We start from the raw sequence: 23,247 nt of genomic DNA on the forward strand, positions 1-23,247 counted from the left end.
ACCTCAGAGTTCATTTTTTCTCCATTGAAACATGTCACTGCTTGTTAAACAACTTTTATTCAAAGTCAGCAAGATAGAATTAAAATGTTGGGGTACCTGGGTGGTTGTCAGTTGAGTGGCTGACTCTTGATTTTGACTCAGGTCATGATCTCAGGGTCCTGGGATTGAGCCCTGCATTGACCTCCGTGCTCAGTGGGGAGTCTACTTGAGGATAGTGGCTCCCTTTGCCCACCCTCCCACCCACCCTACTCAAGCTGTGTCTCAAATAAATAAATAAATCTTTGAAGGGGAAAAATGTTACTAGTGGTTTTCCCCAGTGGTTGTTGGATTACAAATGGTTCTTGTTTTCTTCTTTGTAATTGTCTTTGTTTTCCAAAATTTCTGTACACACACACACATACAATTAAAACTTGACCTCTCGTCTTCAGCTGTCGATCATGGTCTCCCTTTACCTCACCTTCTCATCCTCCTTGTGTGGAGAGTTTGGAAGTTGAATTCATCACTCTCCCTGGTGGTCATGCCGCCTTAGATGTGCAAGTCCCATCAATCTGCCCCAGGTGGGACCAGGATCTCTGCTGACCTCCAGTGGCTCTAGGGTGCATGGCACTCAACAAGAGACTTCATATGTTACTTGCTGGGAAGTGCAGAACATTCACACTCCTGCTAACATTTTTATGAAAGTACTTTTGTAATTGTCCTTGAGCTACGCAGCACACACTCCCAGATACCAGAGTTAGTCTTACCTGTGTGCCTTCCAGTACAGCCTGAACCTTCCATAGTGGAAATTGAGCTTTTATAAGAGCTATATGTAAATGAGGCATTAAGAATAAGAAAGTAATTATAGGCAACAATTTTGTATTAAAAACAAACTTGCTAAGAGACTGGATCTTAATTATTCTCACCACAAAAGCCGATAATTATGTGAAGTGATAAGGTGCTAGCTAGTACCACACTGACAGTCATTGCAATATATAAATAAATGTATCAAATCAACATGTTGTGTATACCTTAAACCATACAATGTAAAATGTCAAATATATTTCAATTAAAAAGGTAGAAAAAAAGGGAAAGTATATGCTGAAGTATTCATGTACACAAAACAGAACTTGGATGTCCAGGTTTAGCCTGAGTCCTGAGTAAGCTTCTAGGCTTTGTTTAAAATTTTTCTGTTTAGGGTTGGTTTTATTTTGTTGTTTTGCTGTTGTTGTTTTACCCTCATTGTGGGGAGGGCATGGTTTGGGAATGGAAAAAGGTACAGAGGCAACAGTGGTGGCCCTCCTCTCTGGACCAGAAGAACAGTAAGACCTTCCTGTTGAAATCATCTGCCGTGGGTAATCACAGTGGGGAGACACATTGCCGAGACTGGAGTGGGAGGCAGTTTCCCCACGTAGAACCCTGCTGGGCATGAGTGAGGAAGGTAGGCGGGTAGGCAGCCAGAACCCATCAAGGGAAAGTAAGTGACCATTGAAGCAAAAATACATGCTAATTTTCTAATCAGCGAGCTGTTAACCTTCTGAAATTTCTCATTCCTTTGACATGCATTTTAACATTTGATCCATCCAGTTAATTAAAAAAAAATTTATTATACCCCTTAAATCATTCTTTGTTATATTGTCAAAATGTCACATTGTAATTATCTTAAAATCATTTTTGACCAAAGCCTGTAGAAAGTCACCTTTATGTCTGAGATTATTGATCAATGTAATTTTAAGGTTTTTGCTTCTTAATAATTAAAAGCCACCTCATTATGCAGCACACCTGCTGCCATGATGGTGTTGAGAATTAAGCAGGGCAAGTATCTATTCCTCTAATAGTCTTCAAGTATTATTTAATCTTTTTCTATCCATAACTAAAATTTTAAGGCAACCTAAAGGTTGTAATGTTTAAGTTTGTAAACAGACTCTTATTTCTGCCAGGACTTTTGCAGTAGCTTCCTTACTAGTCTCCCTGATTCTCCCTGATTTACTGCCAGGTAAATATTTTTAAAGCCCCGTTCTGCTTCAGTGGCTGGCTGCTTATCACATATCAGGTAAAATTCAAACTCCATTAACCTAGAATTTAAGACTCTCTGGAGTCCACCTATAGCCTTATTTATTTATGCATGTTTGCTTTCAGCACAGTATTTTCACATTACGCCCACTAATTTAAGAAAATTAATTACTCTAGCAGTGTCTCTTTATTGTCCATTTTCATACTGATCCTTAGGCCACAAATAGAAAATGGATGTTTCCAGTTAGACTGGTTCTTTTCTTAATGGGTCTGTGTTATTAACTTTCTGCCAAATCCTTTGGAGATTAGAAAAATCCCTTGGCCTTCTGCTGGCAAACTAGGCCCCAGCTAGGCTAGTTTAGCCTTATTAATATTGGATGTGAACCTAAATTGGGCTTAGTAGGCATATTTTCCCTTTGTAGGGCTTGATATTACTGAATTTTAAAAGCCTCTAAGTATTATTTTGCCAATAGGATGGACAAAATGTTACCTGGTAGTTTTAATCTGTAACTTCTTGATTACAGATGAGCATGTTTTTATGTTTACTGGCTACCTGTGTTTCTTTCATAAATCCACTGATACCTTTAGCCCACTTATCTTTCTGGAAGTCCTTTGTTAATGGTTTTTATGTATTCCAAGTATTATGTTATAGATATCTTCCTTCCTTCCGTTATCCCTTAAAAAGTCATGGTGTTTTTCAGCATCTAGATGCTTCCTTGCCTATGCAGCTTCAAAATCTGGCAAATATCTTGGTTATGTGTTTGATGCCAATGCAGGCCCTTTCCGCACATAGACATTGCTTCCTGAGCACCACAGGGCCTGATGAGGGACATTACTCAGTTTTTCTGGCCCAACCCCCAGCTCCTGTGCCACCCATGCCTTTAGTAATATCCTCTGGGGAGAACGTGCTGTTCTCAGGGTCCTTACAATACCCCATTCCAGCCGAGGGGACTCGGAAAAGTTTTACTGAATTCTCTTTGTCTCTGTCTATGCAGGCATGGTTCTCAGCCCTAAATCTGCACAAATTGCAGATTTAATTTCAAAGAGGAATTACATAGGAAATGTATAGGAAAGAAAATAGCCAATGGGGGATTTTTGCTCACTTAGGAATGGTCTTTTCCTTTCTAAAATTTCAATTCACTTAGTCTTCATTGGTTTCATGGTGGTCTGATATCTTTTAAAATGTGATTTAAAAAAAAATCTGTTTTTTCCTGGTTGTCACAGCAGAACCAGTCGATTTCTGCTACCTACTACATCCTGCTTGGAAATGGAAATTCTTTAGTAGATTCCCTTTTAGGTTTTTCTGTGAATAACAACATTTTTACTTCTTTTTCAGCATATATACTCTTTCTTATTCCACTGACTGAGAACTCCAGTGCAGTGTTATACAGAACCCATAGCAAGTGTCTGTGTTTCTCTCCTGGTATCAGCAGGATAGCTTTCAGTGTTTTACTATCAAGCTGTTTGGTATTTGTTTATTTAGATACCCTTTATCTGATTAAGGAGATTCCCTTTCATTATTGATTTGCCAAATTTTTTAAGTGTGAATGGTTTTTGAATTTTATCAAATGTTTTTCTGCTTATTTTGAGAGGTACAGCAGCCCCCCTTATCTGAGGTTTGGCTTTCTGTGGTTTCCATTACCCACAATCACCTAGAGTTCTCAAGCAGATGAATTGTCATAAAGTCGGTAGTAGCTTCACGTTATGTCATTCCCTTCACTTCATCTCTTTATGTGGAGATTTTAACATCTTATATCACCACAAGAAGGGTGAGAGTACAGGACAAGAAGATACTTTGAGAAAGGGAGAGACCCCATTTGCATAACTTTTATTACAGTGTATTATAATTGTTCTGTTTTATTATTAGTTACTGTTAGTCTCTTACTGTGCCTAATTTATAAATTAAACTTTATCATAGATATGTATGTAAAGGAAAAAGCATGGTGCATAGAGGGTTCAGTACTATTCATAGTTTCAGGCACTCACTGGAGGTTTTAGAACATATCCTTTGGGGTGGGCGGAGGGGAGATGCCTACTATAGTGGAATCTTTCTCTTTTATTCTGTTAATATCATAAATTACACTGATTGATTTTCAAACATTAAACTTAAGTTCTAGGCTAAAATCTGGCTTGTGATGTATTATCCTTTGTACACAATGTCAAATTTGGTTTAATATTTTCAAATATTGCATCTGTGTTCTTGAGTAAGACTAACATAACATACATGTTTCTTTTCTCATCATTTCCTTGTCTGATTTGGCAGAAAGATTATGCTGACCTCATAAAATCAGTTGGGAAACGTTTATTCTCTTGTATTCTCCGGAATGTTTTTGTAAACAGCATTATTGGCTGCTTAAATGTTTGGTAGAACTTGATAGTGAAGCTTTCTAGAAATGGAGTTTTCCTTGTGAGACAGCTATGGATTATGGGTTCAGTTTACTTAATTTTAGGACCATTTATGCTTTCTATTTATTCTGGTGTCAGCTTGGTAAGTTATGCCTTAATGGGAATTTTTAAAAATTAATTTTTAATCCCAGTGTAGTTTTTTTTTAAAAGATTTATTATTTATTTGTGATAGACATAGAGAGAGAGAGAGAGTGGGGGGGGGGGCAGAGACACAGGAGGAGGGAGAAGCAGGCTCCATGCCGGGAGCCTGACGTGGGACTCGATCCTGGGACTCCAGGATCGCGCCCTGGGCCAAAGGCAGGCGCCAAACCGCTGAGCCACCCAGGGATCCCCTAATCCCAGTGTAGTTAACATAGAGTGTCATATTCATTTCAGGCATATAGTATAGTGATTCAGTGGTTCTATACATTACTCAATGCTCATGATGATAAGTATACTCTTAATCCCCATCACCTGCTTCACCCATCCCCTCACTCACCTCCCCTCTGGTAACTTACCATCAGTTTGTTCTCTATAGTTAGGAGTCTGTTTCTTGTCTCTCTCTCTCTCTCTCTGTCTTTTTTCCTTTCCTTGTTTGTTTTGTTTCTTAAATTCCACATATAAGCGAAGTCCTATGGTATTTGTCTTTCTCTGACTGACTTCGCTTAGCATTATACTCTCTAGCTGGATCCATGTTGTTGCAAATGGCAGGATTTCATTCTTTTTCAGTGACTGAATGATATTCCATTGTGTGTATACACACACACACACATACATATATTCTCTATTCATTCATCTATTGATGGACACTTGGGCTGCTTCCATAATTTGGCTGTTGTAAATAATGCTGCAATAAACATAGGGGTGCATATATCCTTTTGAATTAGTGTTTTTGTATTCTTTGGATAAATACCCAGTAATGGTGGAATAGTTCTATTTTTAAATTTTTGAGGAACCTCCATGTTGTCAACAGTAGCTGTACCAGTTTGCTTTCCCACCAACAGTGCAAGAGGGTTTTTCTTTCTCACCGCATCCTCCCCAACACTTGTTTCTTGTGTTGTTGATTTTAGCCATCCTGACAGGTGTGACTGATATTTCATTGTGGTTTCGATTTGCGTATCCCTGATGATGAGGGATGTTGAGCATATTTTCATGTCTCTGTTGGCCAGCTGAATGGAAGAAATAATGGAAGAATTGGAGAAATAATGGAAATTTTAAAACTTTATCTAGGGGTGCCTGGGTGGCTCAGTCGATTATGTGTCTGACTTGGTTTAGGGCTCAGGTCATGATCTCAGGGTTGTGACATAGAGCCCCACGTTGGGCTCCACACTCAGCGTGGAGTCTACCTCAGATTCTCTCTCTACCCCTCCCCTCTCTCATTCTTTCTCTGTCCTCTCTCTTCAGGATCAGGGCCTGGACCCAAGGCAGCGCTAAACCACTGAGCCACTGGGACTGCCCTGTCCTCTTTAAAAATAAATAAATCTTTAAAAAGAAAAGTTTATCTAAATCTCCAAACTTATTGTCATTATGTTATTGGTAATCTCTTATTATACAAGTTAAATATTCCCTGCTACATTCCTTAAATTGTTTTCTCTTTCATTTTTTACTTGATAGTCTTTCTGGTGGTTTTTTAATTTTATTGTCTTTGCAAAGTACCAAATTTTAGCTTTTTGATCTTCTCCGTTGTATATTTGTTTTCTGCTTCATTGATTTTTGCTTTTATCTTTCTCATTCACTTCTTTATTCTTTGTTTTTAATATGTTCTTTTTATACTTTTTTAAGATGAATGCTTAGCTCTTTGCTTTTCAGCCTTTCCCCTCTGACATGTCCATTTTAATGTCATAAATTCATTGTATCACTATGGCTGTATGCTGCAAGTTCTCATCGGTATTTTCATTATCATTCATGTCACAGTATTTTCCAGTTTCTCTTTGTGGTTTCATCTCTGATCCATGTCGGTATAGTTTTTTAATTCTCATTATGAGTTGAATCATTTGAAAGTTGTTGAGAGGTTTTTTTTTTTGTGACTCATCATGTTTGTTTTTTATATGGTATATATGACCTGCAAAGAATGTGTGGTCCACAGCTTTGGAGTAGTGTGTTCTGCGTGTGTCAATTTAATCAAGTTTCTTAGATGCTTTGTTCAAATTCTCTTTACTTTATTGATTTAATTTGTTATATTGCTTACTGAAGGAAGTGTGTTAATAATTTCCCACCATGATTATACATTCGTCTTTGTAGTTCTGTAAGTTTTTACTTTGTATATTTTTAGGCTATTATTTGATGTATACAAATTCAGAATTGTTGTATCTGCCTGGAAAATTGAACTTCTTATTATGAAGGGTCCCTCTTGGTCTCTAGCAGTGTTTTTTGCCTTGATGTATACTTATTTACTATTAATAATAGCTATACGAGATTTCTTTTTTAAAAAGATTTTATTTATTTATTTATTCATGACACACAGAGAGAGGTAGAGACATAGGCAGAGGGAGAAGCAGACTCCCTGCAGAGAGCCTGATATGGGACTTGGTTCCTGGACCAGGACCACGCCCTGAGCCGAAAGTAGACGCTCAACCACTAAGCTACCCAAGCATCCCTATACAAGATTTCTTTTGATTAGTTTTTGCACAGTATATCTTCCCTTAGCCTTTCTTTCAAGCTTTGAGCATCTTTATATTTAGATATGTATTTTATAAGTAGTATATAGTTAGATTTTACTTTTGTACCTTTGTCAAAGATCACATCTATATGTATGTGTAGGTCTGTTTCTGGACCCTGTCCCATTGATCTGTTTGTCTATCTGTATGCAGTAACACACAGTTTGGATTCCTGTAGGTTGCAGTAAAGGCTGCACTTCGCTGGTTTACGGCTCTAGTTTTGTTTATCAGGGATATTGGTAATTTTCTTATAATGTCTTTTCTAGTTTTGGAATAAGAGTAATTCTGGCATCATAGAAAGAGTTGGAAAGTAAACAACTTCTCTTCAATTTTCGGGAAATCTTTGTGTGGAAACAGAATTATCTCTTCCTTAAATATTTGGTAGGATTGGCCAGTTCTCCTCATACTAGTTTTTGCTGGTAGTTCCAATTGAAATTAAACATTTACAGGGCTTTTACTTAATTTTCTCAATTTTCTGTTCGTATTCTTTTTTCTCTAATGCTGAGAATCTTGACTTTCAATGGCATTAGCATAATTACCATGTGCTTTATCTATAATATGTGTCTTTATTTCAGAATAGCAATGCTGGTGTTAAAATTTCTTTAAAACTAATTTATATTTATTCTTCCCCATATTTATTATGCAAAATAACATACCTATGCACATCATTCTGTTCCTGGATTTTTTGACTTAACAGTATATCTTGGAGATTGCACCTTAGCAGCATAAGGAGATCTTTTTCATTTCCCTATGTAACAGTCTAGTACTTCTTTGTATGGATGTACTTTCCTGTATTTAAGCAGTCTTTTTTTGATGGTATAAAAAGACATTTTCCATATTACAGACCAAAGCACTGTGGCACTGACCTGTAAAACTTCTTAACCTAATTGTAACAGCTTTTTTATTAAAATAATTTTCATTTCTACATCACTGCAAATATTCATTTTATAATATGCAAGGTTTCACTGTGTCATATGCTGGGGGCCAAAGGGGTTTTTCATTAGGAAGTTAAAGTTCGGGGTTCCTTGGGTGGCTCAGTGGTTTAGTCCCTGCCTTTGGCCCAGGGCGTGATCCTGGAGTCCCAGGGTCAAGTCCCACATCGGGCTCCCAGCATGGAGCCTGCCTCTCCCTCTGCCTGTGTCTCTGCCTCTCTCTCTCTCTCTCCCTCTCTCTCTCACCATCTCTCATGAATAAATAAATAAAATCTTTAAAAAAAAAAGGAAGTTAAAGTTCCTTTAACTACCTTTTTTTCTTTCTTTTGTGCTAGTTTTCTGAAAAGTAGGGTAAGGCAAAGCCTTCATGGCCTTTGCCTTACAAGTGCCTCTGTTTCTCTTAAAAGACTTCTCTACTTGCTCCTGGAAGTACTCTTACCCCTCACTTTGTAGCACCAATTTAATCTCATTAATTCCTTGCTCAGGTGATAGAACCCACTAGTCTTACAACTCCTCAAAGACGTGTTTTCTCATTATAATGTATCAGGGAGAAGAGGGTATGTAGTGCTCTATCTACTAGTTTTCTGTTTCAAGAAGTCCCAGCTGCTAAACCAAATAGATTAGTGTCTATATTAAGATATCTTAATATTATTTCAGATTTCTGTGATTTGGTGAATAAAATACTCTCCTTGGCCTCATATGTAACCAATGGTTCCCTTTTTTTTTGCTTATATTTGTTTTCTCTTCAGGGGATTTTAGTAGTCAAGCACTATTCCTCCTTTATAGATCTTTGGATTTTATCAAAGTGTTATGTGATCTTAATTACATAGCCTTTTCTCTCAACCCCTTCTGAGAACCCATGTGCATACTTAACCCCTAATACATCAGTTTAGCTCTCCCTAATTGTTTATCCTAGAGAAAACAAAATACATCTTGACTTACCAAATACTGTTAAGTACTTTTCCCTCTTCCTGAGTAGTACAGAGAGACCTCAGAATACTTAGAATCCTTAACCTCCTCGTCAGCTCTCCTACCCCAGCTTATATGCTGTTGATGTCATCATGTATTTTAGTTTGTGTTGAACTCCCATGAGGCATAACTGTCATTGTTTTGTATAGTCAGTATTCACTTAGATTTTTAAAAACTCCTTTATTGAGGTAGAATTGACATCCAGTAAACTGTACATATTTAAAAGGTACAGATTGATAAATTTGACGTCTGAATACACCCATGAAGCTGTCAGCACACGTGTATGTTTCTACCATAGACTCTCTTAGAAAATGAAGGTGGGGAGGTGAAGAAGATGAAGGTGATCAGCAGAGCCTTACTGTGGTTTTATAGGTTTGGTTTTGTTTTGTAGCCATTCGAAATGGGAGGTGGGGGAAGAGAATTTTCATGGTTTCTTGTGCCAACGCTTTAGAATTCTGCCCTCATTTACAACTCAGTTAAGAAAACAACCTGCTACCTGTTTTAGGTCACTTTAGTGCCCTCTCAGGCCTCCTTCAGTTTAAAACTTCAGTGTATCTTTTACTATTTTCATCTATGTGAATAGCATGGCCTTTGAGCTTTTCTAGTGCCTACAAGATGCTGATTTCTTGTTATTTGCCACCTCTTGGAAATAACAGCTGAAATATTCAAAGGCTTTTCTATTTTGATTAAGTCTGTATCTTAATAATTGTGATTTCTACAAATGAGATCAGCATACAGTTTGATTTAGATTCTTATTTTGAGAACATACACGCTAATTTCAAGGATTTGTGTGTGTGTGTGTGTTCTTTTTAAAATCTACACTGCCTGAGAATATACCCATAGGTCATAAGGGACTTTTTTTTTTTTTAAGTGTATACTGCTGACTTTTGGGCTTTATTGTATTAGCTTACACAAAATTTGTATATTTGGGATTATGAATTATTTCTACCAGCCAAAAAATCTAATATTTTTAGCTTTTGAGTATAGTTTTAAATTTAATTTTCTTTTATTAAATGCTCTAAGAGATTCTCACAAGTATAGAGTGAGTTGAACTATTTTTAAAATGGGAATTTTACACATTCTAATTATTTTCTGGCATATATATATATAATAATATTTACAAACACTAAACTTACTGAGTCATGCATTTGTGTTATTTCATTTAGTCCTTAAAACAACCCTGTGTGGTTATCCTTTACATGACAGATGAAAACCTAACAGAGTTGATATAACTTACAAGTTCACATAGCGAGTAGATAGCAAATTTGATATTTAAACCAGGCAATATATATCCAAAGCCTGGCCTCTTAATCAGTATAAACTTAATATAAACTTGTCACGATTAATTTTTTTTCTAATACTGATATGAGCCAAAATATTCTCTCTGAATAATTGTAAGAATTTTGACTGTTGGGCTAATGTGCTCACTCAGAGCAAGTACGAGAGTGAAGTTAATTTTGTTTTTTATTCTTTTAGCTGATATAGCCCAGAGGTACAGGATAAGCAAATACCCAACCCTCAAATTATTTCGTAATGGGATGATGATGAAGAGAGAATATAGGGGCCAGCGCTCAGTGAAAGCTCTTGCAGATTACATCAGGCAACAGAAAAGCGACCCTGTTCAAGAACTTCATGACTTAGCAGAAATCACCACTCTTGATGTAAGTTGTTAAGTTTTATTGGATCCAATGAACATTGCCTGTTTAATATAAACAAAGTCTTACATGATCTAATAATCTGGACATTTTCTTAGAGTTCATTGCATTGGATCTGACATCTACATACTTAGAGAGTTAAATTTTTCTTGAATTAATTCTCCAGGGAAATGCTCATGTTTTACTGAGTCTTTGGATAAAATATGTAGCATACAGTAAAGCTGCACTAATTTAAATTGATTAAGGGCAAAAGAGTAGCCTGAGTTGTGAAGACAGAAGTTAATGTCAGGCATCTGCCACAAGGGTCTCCATATTTGCCTTAGTGGAGACCCTCAGGATACCTGCTCTAATTACTCCCATATCAGCTCTTTGTATAACTTCTAGTGTCTTCTAAAATAGCCCTCCTTAATAAAAAATCCTTTCCATTGTATACTAAGTAGTTTTGTTTTTTTTTTTAAGGTATTGAGTTTGGGCTGTAGTTTGTCATTTCAAGTTTGAGATTTGACTTTTACCCTGCTCACCAGCTATGAAGTTAGCCTTTCATGGATGCTGTCAGAAGGCATAAGGCTCCTGGGTCAGAGATAAAAGACTTTGTTGCTCATATCCTAGCAAATAATGAGACCACGTTAGCGTTTGTCACCCCCCCCCCCAAGTCCTCTGGAGGTGGATGCCTGTATACTCTGGAGGTTCCGTCGAGGGAGAACTGTGGCCTCTGAGAAGTCCTGTTTCTGAGCCAGCGGTATGCCTGTGCTTCAGCCCAGGTGGAGATTACCTCACGCTGCCGTGTGGCTTGCTACAAGCACAACCCTGAGGAATGGCCTGGATCATGAGTGGTCAAGGGCTTGGTTTTGGCTATACCTAACTGTGTAGGAATGTGTGAGAGACCCAGGAAGGAGTCTACCAAAGGTCGTACGTTATGAATCCATGTATAGTTTTAAGAATAGTCACCTTACTTAGGAATTCATCACCTTATTGAGTAACAGATTATCACTGATTAGTTAAAATGCTAGAAGGAAATGTTTATGGTTACATTAGATGGGAGGTAAGATTATTTTCAACCTAATGCAGTCTTTTGGACTAGGTGTTAAAATCCAAATATGCTTTTATAGTGCTTCCCCATTTGTAGATAGTTGAACCAGTTGGGTGAATGAGATAACATGTTTTGCGTGTCTGTATATGTTTGTAAAATAATTACATACTTTATTTTACAGCGCAGCAAAAGAAATATCATTGGATATTTTGAGCAAAAGGACTCAGAAAACTATAGAGTTTTTGAAAGGGTAGCAAATATTTTGCATGATGATTGTGCCTTCCTTTCTGCATTTGGGTAAGTATCCTAATTGAGAGTGTGTTAGTGGGTCGACTTGACTGCCATGTTACATTCTTGTTATTTGTGGTCATTTTCTGAAATTGATCTCTCCAGAAATGATCTCAGTTCCTTAAAGTCACTAACCAGCCTTCTTGACACATATTTCTGACCTCTTTTTAAGAGTTTAAAAGTCTGTTAATTCTTCTTTTGGTACTATCTCTTATTTCAGAATATGGGTAAGTGAAAAAGAATGGACAAGTTAACAACTACTTCTCATGCTTTTATTCAGTTTATTTACTAACACTATTCTGTGTTCACACGAAGTGCTAATGTGTGGGTTTCCAAACTGAAACAACTCCTGGTCTTTCTCATGAAGCAGCATGGGCTTAGTTGTCTTGATTAATCTCTGGCTCTCCACCACCTTTTCTTCTGTCTTCCCTGACCCAGAGGAACAGAACTCCTTTCCACGGCTAGCATCTTTTCTTGTGTCTTTATTACCATCTTTCCAGGATCCTCTGTGGCATTCACCCATCAATTGTCCTCACTTCCCTGTGTTTTTACCCTGACCCTTTTCATGACCTACTTTTCCTTTGCCAAAAACATGATTCTCTCTTTCCTGACCTTTCTGTTCTATATCTTGAGCTAAAATCTTGTCCCTTTCTTTTCATTTCTAATTTTTTCAAAGATTATTTATGCTTGTCCACCCTGAATTTCTTAAACTCTAACCAGTGAAAAATCCGTACCCTTGTATCCAACTTTTGCCTTCATTACTCTCGTGAGACTTCTCTCTGCACAGTCCCAAAGTACTTCTTTACCAATTACCAAGTCCAGTGGCCTTTCTTCATTCTCTAATGCTCTTCAGTTTCTCTGAAGGCTGGGACAGTCAACTACCCTGTCCTTTTCTACTGTGTCTATACTTAGGCTACCTTGAATCCCCCTGGTTTGCTTCTTATTTTTCTGACTTCTCTTTCTTCCTGTCTTTCTCTTTCCCTCTCAAAATGGAATCATTCTATGGTTCTTTCCCTTTTTTTACACTGGAGGTTTTCTCCACCATCCTTTGACTTGATGCAGTATTATTTTTCTCTTTTCTTGGGCCTGTAACTGTTAGACTCCATTTTAGTGATGATCTTGAGTAGAGCCTGAGTTTCTGGCACAGTATGTCCTTTTCCATTGTGTGACCTTTGTCCTTATTTGAATGCATCTGTAGATTTTGCGGATGTGTTTTATTGGAAACATTATCAGTGATATTGGGAGATCAGTGTCAGAGTAAATAAGCGAAGACTGTCTCCCCTGACCCCCCCCCGCCCATGCTCTCTGCATGACTGCGTGACTGCTCTCGGGCCACAAGCTACGTGCTTGCTCCTCACACACTGCAGGCACTTCTGCCACGGCCCATGCCCTTACTGTTCTCGGGTTCTGAAGTGCATCTCCTTGGTATTGCCTCCTTGGGAAGAGCTTTCCTAATGACTTTTTATAAAATAGCATTGCCATCACCCCCCTTGCCATTCTTTAGCCACTTAGTCTTCTTCAGAGCACTTTTTTTTTTTTTTTTGGTTTTTGATCACCCAAATAAATAAATATATCTACTTGCTTGTCTTTCTTTCCACCAAAATGTCAGCTTTCCGAGAACACAGATGCTGTCAGTTTTGTTCACTGCTGTGTACTCAGTGCTAAGGCCATACCTGTATGAAGGAAGCACCTAGTGAATAGTTAGTGAATGAATGGATGGATGGAGCATGTTCTCCCTTTTTGTTCCACTGGCATCAGTTAGTCTCAGCATCCCTTGTACCTCCATCCTGTACGACTCTAGTCAGAAACTGGGGATAAATCAGTGTTCAATTAATCCAAATATAATTTAGAAAGAGAAAAAAGTTACCTATTTGACTTAGAATTTGTTGTAGAATCCACTCACCAAACATTTGTCAGACATCTATTATGTGCCAGATACTGTACTAGGGCATAGGAAATAACAGTGAACAAATAGAACAAAATAATTGGTTATTGTAGAATTATATTCTAATGATATAGGTTATTTCAGCTCATCCACTTTTTCTTTCTTTTTTTTTTTAACAAGTCCAGTTTTAAAAAATAAAAAGTAGAGAATCTGTGATTGTGTTTAGAACCAAGTAATGTGTTTTTGTGATTGATCTATGTGACCACATCAATGACCTTGATTTCCAGTTACTGGAAATAGTCGGGGTCAAAAATAGCCTTTTGGTGCTCAAACTGCCAACCCAAACTTATAAAATATTGAGTCACAAAAACAGCTAACTAAAATTTTCCCTTAAAAAAATCTGCCTCATATTAAAGTTTCCCTTCAAATACATGCTTTTGTTGGTATTGGATAGTCTATATGAGTAGGAAAGATGATGGACAACAAGCATGTTATTTCAAATCATTGCAAACATACATTGCAAAACAGCCAGTTCTGTTTCATTCAAGTATATCACTGCTATTATTAGTCTAAAAGGTATTACTACTACTTCTCTCTTCCTATTAGAGCTGTTTCAAAACCAGAAAGATACAGTGGAGACAACATAATCTACAAACCACCGGGGGTAAGTTGCTATTTCATAGTATATATAATTTTAAATATAATTTAAATACATGTATAGTATAATCTGTGGTTTTATACTTGTTAATTCACAGAATCATAGAATTTTAGTACAGAAAGGAATTTTAAGTCATCATCTTGTACTAATTCAAACCTTTCAAGGTAAAGATGGGGACACATAGGCCTAAAATCACATAGGAATTTAGTGGTCAAGCTGGGACTAGAGATCTCCTGATTCCCAGCCTTACCCACCTCTCTGTTTTGCGTTCATTACGTGACCTAAATTCCAAAAAAGGTTTCAGTGTTTTGTGATCATCACTCCTGCCTGGGTCAGACTAGCCAGGCTTCCAAGGTCTCTGGTGTATAAATTAACCTGATACTTGCCAGACAATAGAGAGCAACTAAGTTGCTTTTAACCCTTGGCTAAGAAGTTAAGTGTATCTGAATTTAGAAGTAGTTGCTCTGACCCAGATGATGGTAGCCACACCCAAGAGGCAGAAATCACAATATTTGTCATCTCAGTTGATCTACTGCTCTGTCATTGCAGTCTTTCACAATTACAAATAGAAGTGTGTTGATATTTTTTCGATTCATAGTTTTCATTTTAGTGTTGTTTGCAGTGTCTTGGTACACTGAAGTTTTTAATTTTTATGTAGTCTTGTGAGTGAATCTTTTGCTTAGAATGCTCATTTCCTATTCTGAGTTCAGATAGGTATTTGCCTATTTTCTGCAAGTGCATTTCATTAATAGGTTCATAGTGTGACTGTCTCTAGATTATCAAAATCCAGTACAGTTGGTTGTTAAGTGCACAGGCTCTGGAATGAGACTCCACGTTAATGTCAAAACTGCCACCTTCCTAAGTGTGTGACTCAGGAAAGCCTCTAAGCTTCTTTATCCTTCAGTTTGTTCATTAATAAAAATAGCTGTGATTATAAGAGTCCTTGTCTTATGGGGATGTTTCAAGGATTCAATGAGTGAACATATATAATAAGATGGTTACAACAAACAGTGCTTGGACACGGTAAGTTTACTCAGTTAATAGTAGCTATTATTTTTGTCCTCATTTTAAGCACTTCCTAAATACTGATTTTGAGTAAATGTAGAAAGAGATACTGTAAGTAACATTAGAGATAGCAATGCTTTGGATTTATATAGTATCTTGTATGTCTCAAAGCCTTTTTCCTGGAAGTTTCCAAACTTTCTTCCAACATTTTCAACTCTAAGGGATAGCTAAATTAATTAATCTGGATCATTCTTTTTCACAATGCCTGCCTGCCATTGGTGAAGATACTGATAAACAATTAATTGACTCAGATCTGAGGAAAAGCAGAAGGCTTAGACATCACAGGTTGGATACAGAATTGTATGGCTCTCTTTCTCGGAAGTTCCATGTTTTTTGTCTTTTGGGGTTTTTGTTTTTTTTGTTTTTGTTTTTGTATACTCTGTAGATTTTCTGGGTTCATAGATGGCTTTGAGAATGCATTTTTGCTAGCACAAGTTAGATTCGTTGTTTAATTTTTTCCCTCTGCTTTTGTAACAGCATTCTGCTCCAGATATGGTATACTTGGGATCTATGACAAATTTCGATGGGACTTACAATTGGATTCAAGATAAATGTGTTCCTCTTGTTCGAGAAATAACATTTGAAAATGGAGAGGTATGGCTTTCTGACATGTGTTATCTTTAATTCAGATTTCTGAAAAAGCAAGCTTCCTCCAGCCATGTTACTATTTTATTACACATTTACCAGCTGTACGAATCATACAGTGAACAGAACTTGTCATAGCCATTTCCATAATGGAGGTCACTGGCTCTTTGCCTTTGCTGTCCCAGAACGCCTCTGTTGCGCTTCTTGCAGTAGCCTTGCAGATGAGTTTGACCATGCCTCTCAGGTGATGCTGATACTATCCAGTGGTTAAGGGGGCGCTCTGTAAAGCAGTGCTCTGCAGATTTTAGTTATAATTAATTATATACAGTGAATAATCTTTTGCCAGGAAAAGGTTTTTCTAATTCCTATCTTCAGAGAATGAAATTGTGTTCTCTTTCATTGTAATAATGAAAGCAGTATCAGATATTACCATGTAATTGACCTCAGTGATCCCATGCTCCTGAAATGAAGTCCATCCAAACTCTTACCTCTCCCACAAAAACAAAACACCAAGAGTCTGATATTGGAGGAACAAGTACCAAGGGCTGTGTCTATGAGGTACATAAGAGAGTGATGGATTACACGTTAAAGAATTGCAGGTGTGTAGTTCAGATTTTAAGTATGTAGTTCCAATTATCACATACCCGTATAGCCACCACCTACTTGGTCAGGGGTGGACAGTCCTGTGAAGGGTCAGATGCTACTTTAGGCTCTGTGATTTGTATGGTGTCTTGTCCTGAGTACTATGGCTCTGCACTTGTGCAACACCTAGACCAGTGCGGTTATGCTCCAGTAAAGCCTGCTCACTTGCATGCTCTCCTGGTTTGTCAGATGAACATCCTGCTCCTTTCCTCGTTCTCTGGGCTTTGGGTATATTTAGCTGAATACATTTGTTGATTACATTAGCTTATTTAGTCCTCAGAGGCTTAGAAAGATTTAGGAACTTATCACCAATTATTTACCTTCCTTGGCAGTTCATGTTCATTTTTTTCCCCAAAAAACACATTCTTTTCTTTATTTTGTAATAAAATCTGATTAATTTTATTTGTAATTTGTAATTAATTTTTAAAATTATGGTATAACTAACATAGCATTATATTAGTTTTAGGTGTACAGTATAGTGATTGAATCATTCCATATGTCACCAAGTGCTCATCATGACAAGTGTACTCCCTAGTCTCCATCCCTTTTTTGTTTTTTTTTTAATTCTTTTAAATTTTTTATTTTTATTTATTTATGATAGTCACAGAGAGAGAGAGAGAGAGAGAGAGAGAGAGAGAGGCAGAGACACAGGCAGAGGGAGAAGCAGGCTCCATGCACCGGGAGCCCGACGTTGGATTCGATCCCGGGTCTCCAGGATCGCGCCCTGGGCCAAAGGCAGGCACTAAACTGCTGCGCCACCCAGGGATCCCTCTATCTCTTGTTTCACCCATCACCCACCCCCTTTCTTTTGCTAACCATCAGTGTGTCCTCTATAGTTAGGAGTCTGTTTCTTGATTTATCTATTTTTTCCTTTGCTCATTTGTTTTGTTTGTTAAATTCCACATATGAATGAAATCATATGGTATTTGTCTTTCTCTGACTGACTTATTTCATGTAGCCTTACACCCTGTAGATCCATCCATGTTGTTACAAATGGCAAGATGTTATTCTTTTTATGGCTGAGCAGTACTCCATTATGTGTGCGTGTGCGTGTGCGTGTGTGTGTGTGTGTATGGACCACCTCTTCTTTCTCTGTTTACCTGTAGATGGACACTTGGGTTGCTTCCATAGTCTGGCTATTGTAAGTAGCTGCAGTAAATATAGGGTGTATATATCTTTTCAAATTAGTGTTTTTGTTTTCTCTGGGTAAATACCCAGTAGTGGAATTATTGGATCATATGGCGATTCTATTTTTAATTTTTAAAGAATATCCATACTGTTTTTACGTTGGCAGTTCTTACAGGAATCGTTTCTAAAACAGTTGAAAGGTATAGACCTGGAAAATCTAAAACAATTAAGAATGGTTCCCCTGCCTACCCCCATAGTAGTCACATTTAAAATTCTTTAGATTTTTATTTCATGTTGTAACCCAAAATCATTTAAACTACCAGGAAAGGTTTGTTAACCTCTAATGTTGGTTGTCTTGATAACTCTCTCCTGAATCTTTTAATACTGATTTCATAAAGAATATGTTGGTGTGGACACAGGTAAACATGAAAGCCCAGGCAGCATAAACTACCAGCTACTATATTAATGTATATAAGTTGGTACAGCAGGCTAATTGACATGGATGTATTCAAACTACTCATCTCTTCATTACTTCTCTCTTAAAATAGAGGAGAGAATTCATTTCTACCTTGGGTGGAAATGGGTAGGAATCAGGGATGACTTCCTAGAAGAAGCGTTTGGATCCTATAAAAAAAGGACAAAGAAGAAGTGGAAGTACTCATGGAAATAGGAAAGTAAGAGGAGGGGCTTGTGCCTTAATGTTGAGCGTTGAAGGCACTGGTTGGGCTGCTAAATGAAGATCCCCCCCGCCCCACCACCGAAATGGAGATATTGAACAGGAAGTTGGGAATCCAGACTTAGATTGAGGACTGGAACTGGGCTTGGATATAGAGAAGGAACCAGTTAGTAGTGCTGGAGATTGCTGGACTCTAGTTGAAGTTGCCAGGCTAGAGCAGATGAGTCCAAAGACAGAACCATGGGAGTGGAAGCAATGAATGTGTTGGGAAAAGAAAAAAATTGTGAGCTGAAGAGATAAAAAGAAAGGAGGAAGAAATTGTAAGTTCACTTGCTGAAAGATCAGTGTGATGCCGGGGCCGTGGGGGAAGAGAGAGCAATTGCTCACGAGTGAGTATGGGTTTTCTTCTTGAAGTGATGCAAACATTCTGGAATTGGATAGTGTTGATGTTTGAAAACCTTGTGACTGTAATAAAACCCGCCAAATTGTATTAAAAATGATGAATTTTATGGTATGTGAGTTATATTTCAATTGAAAAAGGTAAATGTGACAAGAAGCCTAATAATTTATTCTGTATATGAGTGTAACAGGCTGCAACATGGAGACGGAAACCATTAAGCAAACTCATGTCCTAGAAGATAGGTTCTAGTTTCAGTTTTTTTAGCATAAAGGATGTTTGTGTTTTTTGCTGCTGCAATTCTTAAATTACAGAGAGACACGCAAAAGGATAGTTGATGGAAATAATTTTATTATAATAATTTTATTATGAAGCCCTTTCTGGGCTCTTTCTTATGAGTCAGAACTTAGCATTTGTCAGATAATAAATAAGTTGGCTATCTATATACATCATGTTTCTCTTGATTATTCTCCAGTAACAATAATACAAGTTTTTAAGACATTCAATAATTTTTGAGGTGCTTTCGTGTCCATACCTTGTATAGACATATACACATATATAGTAGCAGGTCCTTGTTAATAATTTAACGTCAATGCGTTGTGTATAGGTAAAATCTTGTGGGGTTTTTGTCTTTTGTTCTGAATCAAACACTTTGCAGCTTTGAGTAGTTCTCATGTAAGTGGAGTGGTTTTTGTAATAAACTTTAGAAGAATCATGTTTCCCAGTCAGATTTATTTGTTGCTGCTGCAGTCACTCAGTTTTTCAGTGTTATTTGTGAAGAATGAAAATACTAATCATGTTTATCCCACCCCAAAATCAGCATCTTGATAAAGAACCAGCATAGTTCCTCCTTTGGTCAGTTTTTAAATGTCATGGTTTCATCTAGAAAGAGCTGATAGACCAGCCCAAGTGGTTACTTTAAGGCAGATCAGTTCCAGCAGTAGAGTAGGACATGTGGATCCTCTGAGTGCCTCGGTACTTCAGGTAGATGGCTTGGGTTCCTTCTTCCATTAAGCTAATGTTTGGACCTTTTTTTCTGGCATGTTGCAGTCATTATGCATGTGACATGGGTTGGGGTCAGATTGTTCATACCAAGAACAATGGCAAGGTCTGATAATTCTTATTGAATACTTTTGCATACAGGAATTGACAGAAGAAGGACTGCCTTTTCTCATACTCTTCCACATGAAAGAAGATACGGAAAGTTTAGAAATATTCCAGAATGAAGTAGCCCGACAATTAATAAGTGAAAAAGGTAGACAGATGAAGGTGTTTATTTTCAGCCTTTCTTCTGTCCCTCCCCTCCCCCATTACATTCATATCAATGTAAACATATTTGGGTTAAAAAATTTTATAAGTAATGTTAACTCTACTCAACCCCTGAATGTACACATCAACATGGGGGTGGGAGGCATTAGTAGAGATAATATGAGGCACTGGGTTTTTAAAAAACAAACACAACTATTAATAGCTCCTGAAATCAAATAGCATGGAAAGGGGGGTCATGAGTGGACAATGTTAATTTTTCCTTCCAGCACTTTTGATACTTGAGCAGTCCCTTTCTAGTGGATCGTCCCAGAGATATCACCAAACGAACTCACACAGTCTTAACATTTACTTCTAAATGAAAGAATGTTGAGTAGTTCTCTGTGGAGTTCTCTAGACTGTCAGAAAGGAATTTGAGTTTTCACCCACTTTTCCTCTGTAGTTAGAGAAGCAAGTCAAACAAAATAAAGTGAGGGCATTGTATAGAGCCATGCTTTTTTTTTTTTTCTTTAATCACTGAATAAGTATTTTGGGGTTGAATTATATTAAATGTTAACCAGTAGGCACTGGAAGGAGCTCTGTGAAGATGGTCCCTTGAGAACAGCTCATATGTCAGTTTCATGAACAGATCACAACTGAGACCTGGATAGGTAATTGCCCATTTAAAGAAAATTTAAAAAATTCACTATAGCATTTGAATTCAGGTTGAGTTCATATAATTTCTAAGGAAATTATACTCTGCCCTAAGTACTGAAATTCTACCTCTTTTAAATGTTGTAATATTTAGGTTGTAGTTTTTGTGACCTATATTACTCTAAAGCATGTTGGTTTTTAAAATTAATTAAATTAGTATGTCACTTTTCATGAACTTACAATCCTATGAGACTATAGTCAAGAAAATTCTAATCTATCTCTCCAAATTCTATTTCCTGTAAAGGTACAATAAACTTTTTACATGCTGACTGTGACAAATTTAGACATCCTCTTCTGCACATACAGAAAACTCCAGCAGATTGTCCTGTCATAGCTATTGACAGCTTTAGGCATATGTATGTTTTTGGAGACTTCAGGGATGTATTGTAAGTATTCTTTTTTTTTTTTCCTTCTTTTTTACTTACTGATATGTGTCTCAAAAAAGAACTTAAAACCATTGCTTGAATGTTTTAAATAGTCCTGTGTTAAACTAGTAATAGTTTGTTATTTGGATGGATAAGGTTTTATTTTTCACTCTAAAGTGTGGTATAATTGTGAGAATTATAATATATTCCTATAGAAATGCCAGCATTAAGTGATCCTAATGCTTTGGAGTAAACCGCTAAAAGAAAATTTTGCCCTTCCAGAAATTAGTTCTGAAATTTGGCGTTTGTCCGCATGTCAGGGAAAGTAGGTTATAGTCCTATATCAGATTAAAGGTTATTGGTAATATTGCTGCTCATTTGTGGGATTTAAGAGCCAGAAGATGGCCATGACTACGGGTTTCTGTGGGTATACAGCTACAGACCTTTCCAAGAACAGGTAAGTGTTCTGATTCCATTCTCAATTATCCATTCTCAGCTCTTCTTTGTATTAATGAATATGTAACCCTTGTAACTGTAACAGATATTAGATTTTTATCAGCTGAGATGTTAAATTTGGTGGTTAAAAATGGAGATGTTTCTTCATGTATGAAAATTTTAAGCAACAAGATTAATTCAAATTAGACCTTTTCTTTTAAATTTATATAAGTACCCTGTTTTATGTCCACAGATTAAATTGCACAGAGGATGATTTGAAATCCTATTGCAGAATGAGTTACCTCACTCACTATTCAGTATTTCATTATAGAGATGTAGTTGTTTGATAGAAGATTCTCAGTCTTACCGTATAGCAGACCTACATTTGAGTCCTACCTTGGTCAAGTCACTTAGCTTCTCTGTTATTGTTTCTTTACACTTAAAATATGGTTGGTAGTACAACTTACCTGATGGGATTGTTATGAAAATTAATGAGAGAGGAAGGTTTGTGTCATGACCCATACAGTAGTAAAAAATTTTGTTTTACTTTGCCTATACTCAGAATAATACCGTTTGGCCTATTAATTCATTAAATATTTGTGCAGGTCTTCTGTAAATTTTTATTGTAAAATAAATACACATAACATAAAATTTACCATTTTAACCATTTTAAAGAGTAAAATTTGGTGGTATAAATTATGTTCACAATATTATACAATCATCACTAGTACTAGTTCCAGAACTTTTTCATTATCTTAAATAGAAATCCCATAACCCATTAAACAGTCACTTTGTATTCTACCTTCCTACAGTCCATGGCAGCCACTAATCCACTTTCTGTTCCTGTTGATTTGTCTGTAATGGATATTTCATATAAGTGGCATCATATAATTTGTGATTCTTTGTGTCTGGCTTCTTTAACTTAGCATAACTTTTTCAAAGTTCATCAATATTTAGCAAATTCCGGAGGTTCGTTCCTTTTTATTGGTAAATAATACTTTGTTAAATAGGAATACCACATTTCTTCTATTTGTCAGTTGGTAAATTAAAAATGTTTTTGTTTAAATTCAATTAATTAACATATATTATTAGTTTCAGAGGTAGAGGTCATTACATCATGTGCCATCCTTAATGTTCATCACCCAGTTACCCCGTTCCCCAGCCTCCTCTGCTCCAGTGACCCTGTTTGTGTCCTATGATTAAGACATTCTTGTGGATTCGTCTCCCTCTCTGATTTCATCTTGTTTTATTTTTTCCCTCCCTTCCCCTAGGATCCTGTTTTGTTTCTTAAATTCCACATATGGGTGAGATCCAGGTCTTCTGTATGACAGTCATTGTATAACATAAACCAAGTTATATAAACCAGTGGTTTAAAGTTTACTAAGATTGAGTCCTTGCCATCAACAAACTCACAACCAAGTAGGAAAAGGGGACAAATAGAGTAACAGGCAGTTGTATTTTATTATATGAGAAGGGCCCTAACAGAGCTCAACAGGGAGATACTTGATCCAAGCTCTGGGGATGTAAATGCCTAATGTGGGTCCTAA

At 36.9% G+C, this 23,247-nt stretch overlaps 1 protein-coding gene across 1 annotated transcript in view; it reads left to right on the forward strand.

The window, feature by feature from the left end:
- ERP44 (endoplasmic reticulum protein 44) overlaps positions 1-23,247 on the forward strand; it is a 93,599-nt gene that overhangs the window by 53,217 nt on the left and 17,135 nt on the right. Inside the window, exons 5-10 of the mRNA XM_055302430.1 lie at positions 10,409-10,593; positions 11,799-11,914; positions 14,397-14,454; positions 15,991-16,107; positions 20,085-20,196; positions 21,145-21,286. Coding sequence (XP_055158405.1) covers positions 10,409-10,593; positions 11,799-11,914; positions 14,397-14,454; positions 15,991-16,107; positions 20,085-20,196; positions 21,145-21,286 — 730 coding nt within the window. The remainder of the gene's footprint in view (positions 1-10,408; positions 10,594-11,798; positions 11,915-14,396; positions 14,455-15,990; positions 16,108-20,084; positions 20,197-21,144; positions 21,287-23,247) is intronic.

The sequence above is a fragment of the Nyctereutes procyonoides genome, unplaced genomic scaffold, assembly GCF_905146905.1.
Source record: "Nyctereutes procyonoides isolate TBG_1078 unplaced genomic scaffold, NYPRO_anot_genome, whole genome shotgun sequence".
In the NCBI taxonomy this organism is placed as follows: domain Eukaryota; kingdom Metazoa; phylum Chordata; class Mammalia; order Carnivora; family Canidae; genus Nyctereutes; species Nyctereutes procyonoides.